Source organism: Mastomys coucha, unplaced genomic scaffold (genome assembly GCF_008632895.1).
Source record: "Mastomys coucha isolate ucsf_1 unplaced genomic scaffold, UCSF_Mcou_1 pScaffold23, whole genome shotgun sequence".
Classification (NCBI taxonomy): Eukaryota; Metazoa; Chordata; class Mammalia; order Rodentia; family Muridae; genus Mastomys; species Mastomys coucha.
Window position 1 is genome coordinate 14,857,827 of NW_022196906.1, and position 9,233 is coordinate 14,867,059.

Genomic DNA, 9,233 nt, shown 5'->3' on the forward strand with positions numbered 1-9,233 from the left:
CCCCAGCCGGCTGGCCACTCACGATTTTCTCCGAGGAGCCCGCGCGGGACACGGTGCTGTTGAGTCCCACGAGCGAGGGCAGCGTCTGCGACATCCAGTTAGTGACCATGGCCATGGTGCTCAGCACCGCCCCGATCTTGAGCAGCGGCACCGACATCGCGCCCCTCGCCTCATGCCCCGCGCCACCACCCCAAAAAAAGCAGGTGTTCAGTCCTTTTTGCTCGGCACTCAAGCTGTAGCTTACCCACCCCAGTGAGGTGGAGGGGTGGGGGGTCCCGATGGCGAGATGACCGGGTCCAAGGGGGCGGTGGCCGGTGGGATGGGGTGACACTGGGGACGCGCGCGGCTGCGGCTCCGCGCGCCTCGCGGGCTCAGCTTTATAAGGCGCCGGCTCGGCCACCCCCTCCCGCGCCACCGCCGGGCACTTCCAGCCGCCGTGACGTCACGGCTTCGGCCCTAGAGCCAGCAGAGCTGGGGGGAGAATGGGGGTGCACCCACCCCGACCCCCACATCCCCGCAGAGCCTCTGGCGGACTTTCCCCCACCTGCAGAAGTGGTGATATCCCCTGCCAGCGACACCCTTGCCACCACCACCACCACCACCACCACCCCCGCCGCCGCGGCATCCCCGGCCCCGCCCCCCAGCCATATCCTCCATCCTCGCTCGAGTCCCCTCTGTACCCTAGTGGTGATCCCCGGGCTCCCCAGCACGCAGCATCCCCTCTCCAAAACCCCTACGTTTCAGGCCGAAAAGAACCCAGCCCACACCTTCCACCCAAACTGACAGGGGGTGGAAGTCGTGTGTCTCCACCCACCTGCTCAGTCGGGTGCAGGGCCCGGTCCCGAGCCCGCGACGCACAGAGAGCAGTGCGGGACGGACTTCGGCGCTCTCCCGAGCTCCGAGACTCTTTTCTCCAAGCTTTCCTGGTCCCCAGATCATTCTGAGGGGGATCCCTCTGTGGATTCGGGACCAGGGAAGCCCAGGGTGGCCGGTACAGACTCCGGAGTGCGGGTGACTTGGGCAGTGGGAGGGTTTCCCCTGCGCATCCGAGGGCGGCGGTGCCACTCGGGACTGTCGGGAACCCAGACACTTCTTTTTGTAGACAAGTCCCAACGCACGGTTTGACTCATAACTTGAACTTGGGGTGGGAGGCGGAGAACTTATACTTTGGGTCTCCTCCACCCTCCAGGGACCTGCACTGGGCTGGGGCCCGGGTGAGGGAGGTTGGAAAGCGCAGGCAGCCAGAGGCAGGGCCGGGCGAGCAGCGCCCGCGCGGTGGCCTCTCTTCGGCTTCGCACTCACGCCCCCTCCTGGCGTCCCCACATCACCTCCCGCCGCCGCCGCCGCCGCCGCCGTCGCCCTGGGCCGGCGGCCGCCGCCGTCTGGAGGCGGCGATGACTCAGGCCTTTACCGTGCCGGCCGCTTGAGGAGCCGGAAGCGCCCAACCTCGGGGTGCTGGGGGGTCCTGAACTGTCTCGACTCCACCGAGAAGCAGGTTCTGCCCCTACCTGACCTCCAGCAATAAGTATGCCGGTCTGTCTCAGTTTCCTCATCTGTAAAGTGGTTCTGGGGACCTGATGGGTCAGGTATGTGTATGAAGCTGGAGGCAGCCCTCAACTACAGGCCAAAGCTCAAGAACACTGCATTATGGAGACAGACAGGACTTGAGGAAGGGCTTGAAGATATAGCTCAGTGGTAGACGCTTGCGTAAGACGTCTGAAGCCCCGGGCTCCATCCCCACCAACATCAAAAAAGGCGGCGGAGTGGGGGTGGGGCACGGAAGGGGGAGGGAGAGATGGCTCAGTGGGTAAAAGTGCTTATCACAAAGTCTGGCAACCTGAGTTGGATCTCTAAGATCCACAGAAGAAAAGCGATAACGACTCCCCCAAAGTGTCCACTGACCTCCACTTGAAGGCCGTGGCCATCCAGCCACCCATCCCACCACGTTAGCACTTTAAATAAGTGTAAAAAGAAATTTGTAGGAAACAAAAGGAAGGAAAGTACAGATAGGTATCAGAAAGGAGTGGGTAGAGACTAAATGAAAATAGATAGATTGTCCAAGACCTGTGTGCACGAGTGGGTGAAGAGGCCAGAGGTATACATAGACTGTCTTCCTTCATACTCCTCCTTGCCTTGTTTTATTAGTTAATTGATTTTATTTAGTCTTTTTAGTAAGTTAGTTCTGAGACACTGTCTCACTGTGCAGCTCTGGCTCAGACTAAAGGCATGGGCTACCACATCTGCCTGCGCCTTAATTTTTGACAAGTTCTCTCACTGAACGTGGGGCTCCCTGATTTGGCTAAGCTGGCCAGACTGGCTCCAGAGAGCCTGTCTAAGCCTTCCCAGAAGTGGAGTACAGGCATGCCACACTGACTTCTGATTTAGATTTTGGGGATCTGAACTCATGCTTGGTTGGCATGTATCCTACTGAGTCATGTCTCCAGGTATGCCTTTAAACACAGTGACTGGGGAAGGTTAAGCCACACCAGATGGTGAAGGAAAGAGCCATTTCAGTACCAGGAGATTTTCAAAGAACAGTGCAGAGGACCTGGGGCAAGCACTTGGGCTAGAACCCGAGCTGTTTGGTCAAGAAAGGAGGACCCTACTATGGTTTAAAACCAGATAAATCTGACATCAGACTCTAAGATCACTGGGTTGTGCTGGGCCTCCACAATGACAGGCTTTCTCACCTCCTCACCTTGGGTGCTAGGAGACAGGCCTAGCTCATGAAGCAGGGTTTCTGTAAGGACTGGGAGCACTTACAAGGCACCCCCTTCTCCCTCCTCCATGCCTCCTAAATTCTTCTCACTAAAGATGGCAATCACCTCCTTGGGCTGGCAAGATTGCCCAGTAGATAAAGATAAAAGCCTGAAATCCTGAGTTTGATTAACAGGGTACATATGATGGAAGGAGAAAACCCACTCCCTCCAGTTAGCACCTTATCTCCACATGCTTGCCACACACACACACACACACACACACACACACACACACACACACACACCATGCAGTTGAATAACTTTCTCATCTCCATACTCATTCCCTTCTTGAAAACACCTTATCATTTCCTAGTTCTGTTCCTGCCTCTCTGCTTTCTCCATCCTAAATATCTAGATCTTCCCACTCGCCCTTCTCTCAGTTTCTGCACATTTAGCTGTCTCATCCCTTTTCCTGCCTCAGGACCTTTGCACTTGCTGTCCCTGGAAGCTGACAGACATGGTACCACAGAAATGCAGGCAGCCGGCTTGCGTTCTTCGCTCAGGTCTCTGTCCTGGTGGGATAAGCAGCATGCCCTGTCCTCCAGAAAACTATATTTCCTAGAACCCTTTGCGCACTGGCTTCTTGTTAAGCCTAAGCTTTGGGAAGGAACAGACAGAGGCAGAGGGGAAATGGGGCCACCGCTTCCCTCTCTTTCTGCTTGGGGTGGGACTGGGGCTTTTTTTTTTCTTTTTTAATTTTTCTAATTGCATTTACTTACTTTCTTACTTATGCTTGTGGCGGGGCACAGAAGTCAGAGAACAACCTGTGGGAGCTCCTTCTCCCTTCTACAGTGTGGGTCCTAGACGTGTTCGGAAGCCAGAAGAGAGCATCAACTGTCCCTTCCAACTCTCCATATATTCCTCTGCTTCCCTGATCCAACCCTGAGTGATTGGGGCATGCATATGTCTATGTGTGTTTGCATGTGGGGGAAGGTATGTGAGGTGGGGGGTGCACCTGCCCATATCAATATCAGGTGTCTTTTCCCATCACTCTCAACTTTATTGAGTCAGAGTCTCTCAGACAAACCAAGAACTTGCCAATCTACCGCTCTAGACACCGGACAGCTCATTGTCTATTGACTCTCAGATGTTTGGGTCACTTGCCCAGCAATAAAATGAACCCTGGGCATCTCAAGTCTTCGTGCTTGTGTGGCAAGCCATGTTCCCAGATCTGAATGTCATTTTTGTGTTTATTTTTAGTTGCATTTGCTTGTTTTCTGTGCTGGGGATGGAAATCAGGGCCTCATACATGCTAGGCACGTGCATGCATTTCAGATTCATAACCCTCACTCCAATATGGAAGAAACTTCCTGGACCATTTCCTGAGGTTAGAGCCCTTAGCACCATCTGCTTTTACCTTGTTTAAGTATTTATTTATCAGCCATTTTTCTTTAGTGCTGGGGATTAAGTCCAACGTCTCACGCATGCTAAGCAAACACTATTGGGCCACATCTCTAGCACCCATCCCCTTTTGTTTAGACAGGGTCTAATGTAGCCCAGGCTGGCCTGTGTACCCAAGGGTGACTTTGAACTCTTGATTCTCCTGCTTCTACCTCCTGAAGCCAGAATGACAGGCATGTGCAACTTATGTGTGGTCCAAATCTTCACCCAGAGTCCACACCACCTCTACCTGTTTCCCAGACACCCGATCTCTGTATTTCATGGGACAAACAACTCATGTACTCACTACAATTGTCCCCACTAGAGAGGCAGAGGGGGCTGGAAAGCTTTGCAAGGCACTGGCTGCCTGTCCAGATGACCTAGCTTTAGTTCCAGCACCACATACCAGCTCTCAACTGCCTGTAACTCCAGTACCAGGGCACTCAATGCCATTTTCTGGATTCCTGGGATTCCTATACTTATGTCGTATAGTTCTGTATAATCAGGCACACACATGAAAATAAATTCTTTTAAAAAAGAGTAGCTAAGGGGATGGAGAGAGGCTTAGTGGTTGAGAGCACTGCCTGCTCTTCCAGAGGTCCTGAGTTCAAATCCCAGCAACCACATGGTGGCTCACAACCATCTGTCATGGGGTCTGATGCCGCCACATATATGTGTCTGAAGACAGCTGCAGTGTACCTCATATGTGTACAATAAATAAATCTTTTTAAAAAAATATTTTCTGAGAGGCTGGGGAGAGGTCCAGTTCAGAACGTTGTTTGTCACATGAGGTCCTGAGTTCAAACTCCCAGAACTCATGTAAAAACCTTTTGGTACACGTCTGTAACTTTTGTCCTGAGGATGGGGAAAAGAGACAGGAAGACCCCTGGTGCTCACCCTCCAGGCAGCCTAGCTGGATCAGTGAGTTTTAGGTGTAAAGAAAGACTGTCTGAAATAATAATGATGATAATAATAATAATAATAATAATAATATAGAGAAGTGTTTGAGGAAGACACCCAAATCAACCTGAAGCCTCCACATACATGTGTACCCATGCACACATGTGGATGTGCACGTGCGTGCACAAACACACACACACACAGAGGACTATCAGGACTGGGTTATCTGTCTCTGTTAGTAAAATGCTTCCTTGTATTCATGAAGCCCTGAATCCCATCCCCAGCACTGCATAAACCAGGTATGGGCACACATAATCCCAGATATAGACAGAGAGAGGGAGATAGAGGAAGGAGGATCAAGAGTTCAAGACCAGCCTCAGCTACATGGTGTAGATCTATAGTGAATTGGAGACCCTGACTAGGAAGAGAGTATTAAGCATCCATGAGAGTTTGATGTCCCCTAACTCTGTCACTAGGACTATAAAATGTTTCCACTGCTCTGAGCTTTGTAACTCTTGAGAAGGTAAATAGGAACTTGTCGGATCCATCTACCCCAGAGCAAAGGGTAAGTTTGCAGAAAGACACACAGGTGACATTCATAGCAGTGGGTTTTCCAATAATGAGTAAGCCAGCTGTCCAGGCGAATGTGCAAATAAACCGGGACACTGATCTAACTGACCTTTCAGCCCCATGCAGGAGGGACTATCAATGCCCATTCCAGCCTGCCTTGATCACACAAGCATCATTCGAAGGAAAGGAAGCTGGAGAGAAATGACCATAGAGTTTATGATCCCATTTATATAAAATGCCCAGGAAAAGGCAAATCTATAGAGGCAGGGAAGGTAAATTCCTGGAATTGATGCAGGCAGCAGAAAAGAACAAAGCGAGGACCATCAGCCCGTTCCCCACCTGGATGGGGTGCTGGCTCCATGCTACTTCAGGGTATGTATTCCATGCCTGTATGAAACAGCTTGACTTGTATTTTATTTTTTGAGACAGAGTCTCATAACGTAGGCTGGCCTTAAAATCACTATGCAGCCAAGGAAAGTTGACCCTAAACTCCTGATTTTCCTGCCTCTGCCCCCTAAGTGGGGGATAATAGGCCTGCACCACTACCTGTAATCTAGTCAGTGCTGGGGGTGAAACCCAGGGCTTTATGCAAGCTAGGCAAAGCACTCTACCCACTGAGCTACACATCAGTCTCTTTTTTACGGGGATTCACTGTGACGTCTTTGTCCCTCCCGGAACTGGCTACACAGCCCTCACTGGTATTGAACTTGCAACAATCCTGCCTCTATAGCTAAGTGCTAGAATGAAGCCTCATGGCTGTCATAAACTTAACAGGCATTCTCATCTTACCCGCAGGGATGGCTGTTCTTGGGTTAACCTGACTATACCTGAAATTAACTAAAATTCAAGAGACTGGGTAGACCTGTGAGGGATGTTTTTCTTAATTCACTTTTAATCCAGACCCTTTGAGGTGGGAGGATGCACCTTTAATCTGGGCCACATGTTCTGGTGGCAGCCTCTGTAAAGAACAGAAAGGAAGGAAGATTTTGCTCTTTGTCCATTTGCCTTCGCTCTTGCTAGCAAGCCCATTCCTTAACTAGCATTAGAGCCTACTTCTTTGGGACTCCAGCATATATTCTGAATCCAGTCTCATAGACTGGACAAATAAGATTCTTGAACTTTCCATTGGTATATACCCATTGTTGGACTAGTTGGACCACAGCCTGTAAGCCCTTCTGATAAACCTAAATAAATGAATGAATAAATTATACACACACACACACACACACACACATTCTATCAGTTCTGTTCCTCTAAAAAACTCTGACTAATATACATACAGTGAAGAATTCTGGCTTCATCCCACAGCCTAGGCTTGGCTCTAATGGACCCACAGAAACTAGAGCTTATGGTTTCTCAACCTTCATCACCCTCCACAATCCTGTTCTTCAAGACAACACCAAAGCCAGCTCTTATGTGTGTGCATGTTTGTGTGTGAGTGTGGATGCACATGTACACTTGCTTGAGTAGTCAGCCAGGTGTCTTCCTCTATGGGTGTCCAACTTATGGTTTGTTTTATTTTATTGGGTTGCTAGATAGAGTTTCTCTCTGTAGCCCTGGCTGTCCTAGAACTTGCTTTGTAGACCAGGCTGACTCAGAGATCTGCCTGCCTCTGCCTCAGAAATGCTGGGATGAAAGGTGTGTGTGCACCACCACTATCTGGCTTCAATTTGTTTTGACAGAGGGTTCCTCATTGAATATAGAGCTCATCAATTTGGCTAAGCTGACTGCCAGAGGTCCCAGAGATCCTTCTGTCTCTGCATCCTCTAGGACACAGTGTACACAGTGAGACCTCAGGCCCACACTCGTGCATGATAAGCACTTTGCTGACTGAGCCATCTCCTTTTTGAGTCCGGGTCATACTGCATAGTTCTGGTAAGGCTAGAACTCTCCATGTAGATCAAGCTGCCCTTGAATTGACAGAGATTTACCTGCCTCTGCCCCTAAGTACTGGATGGAACTAAGAGCATCCAGCAATAATCCTCATTTTAGAAATCAGTCAACGGGGCTGGGAATGGAGCTCACTGGTAAAGCACTTTCCCACCATGCATGAGTCTTTATGTTTAATTCCAAGAATAGCAGATTAAACAAGAAAACAAAAATGAGGGCTTAGAAGCACAGAGATGCTAACAATTTTTCTCAAAGTCACCTAGAATCCGGTCAGAGTCTATATGGAGCTGACTCATTTGGTGGTTCATAGTGGGGAAGAGTGGAAGTGGACTCCTATCTCATATTATATATAAAAATCAATCCTCTTGGATCCCAGAAGACATGTCAGTGGGCAAAGTGTTTGCTGTGCAAGCATGAGGACCTGAGTTTGATCCCCAGAACCCAAAACTGCACTGATGATTTTAGTGCTGAATCCTACTGTACTGGCTGGTTTTGTGTCAACTTGACATAAGCTGGAATTATCACAGAGAAGGAAGCTTCCGTTGGGGAAGTGCCTCCGTGGGATCCAACTGTAAGGCATTTTCTCAATTAGTGATCAAGGGAGGAGGGCCTGGGCTGGTAGTCTTGGGTTCTATAAGAAAACAAGCTGAGCAAGCCAGTAAGGAACATCCCTCCATAGCCTCTGCATCATCTCCTGCTTCCTGACCTGCTTGAGTTCCAGTCCTGACTTCCTTTAGTGATGGACAGCAATGTGGAAATGTAAGCTGAATAAACCCTTTCCTCCCCAATTTGCTTCTTGGTCATGATGTTTTGTGCAGGAATAGAAACCCTGACTAAGACACCTACTAACCTGCCAAGCAAGCTGTGGCCACTGGTGCAGTAGTGGAAAGACAGTTATAGAGGTAACCAACCATTTCTGTCAGATGTGAAGTCTACTACCCAGAGGGAACTCCTGCCTGTTCTGTTCCTGTAAACCTTGTCAGAAACCAGTGGCGTGGGAGGTCATGGCCCCTAGAGGGAACCTACCACTGTAGGACAAGTTGTCAAACTTTGTACCCGTAGATCCTTGCGGCTCTCACCCTTTTCCACAGAAGCATCCTTTGCAGTGTGCACCAGTTAGTGCAAAACTGAGCATAGGGACCAAGTCCTCCGCCCTAAATGGAGCATCTGTCTCAAACTCCTGACCCAGCCCCTACACAAGGCTCAGGGCTCGTCACGGGAAAGGACAAAAAGACAGAGAAGGGGAGGAACATTGTGACATACTGGCCTCTGGACATGACTCGGCATTGCATTCAGGAGCTTACTATAGGTGCAGTTACCTACACAAGACCCAAACAAGTCAACAGGAAGCACTGGTTGGTTCTGGGGACGGGGTTGGGGCAAGAAAGAACACAAAGGTGAATAAGAAACGTGTTGTGGTGTTGTGGCATTTCCAGGAAAGTGGGACAGGGGAGCTGGGAGGGAGCATGAGCAAGATACGTTGCAACGCACATGAAGTTGTTAGGGGATAAATAAAAGATAGTTTTTTAAAGGAAGAAGAAAAAGGTAGGCATCCTGTACATGCCTGTACCTCAGTGCTGGGGAGACAGGACATCCCTGTAGCTCATTAGCCAGCCAGGCTAACTCCAGGTCAGCGAGAGACTGTCTCCAAAACATAAAGCAGCTGACTCTGAGACATGAATGACACTCAAGGTTGACTTCTGACCTCTACACTAGCACAGAGAGAGAGAGAGA

At 50.0% G+C, this 9,233-nt stretch overlaps 1 protein-coding gene across 2 annotated transcripts in view; it reads right to left on the reverse strand.

Annotated features, from left to right (window-relative positions):
• Positions 1-9,233, reverse strand: part of Olfm2 (olfactomedin 2) — a 78,965-nt gene that overhangs the window by 56,923 nt on the left and 12,809 nt on the right. The window contains exon 1 of one of the 2 annotated variants that reach the window (XM_031343153.1): positions 23-376. The exons of the other annotated variant lie outside the window; for it this stretch is intronic. Within the exon in view, the coding sequence (XP_031199013.1) occupies positions 23-157 (135 nt within the window). The 5' untranslated portion in view covers positions 158-376. Of the gene's footprint in view, positions 1-22; positions 377-9,233 lie in introns of those variants that run through there. 2 annotated transcript variants of the gene reach the window in all.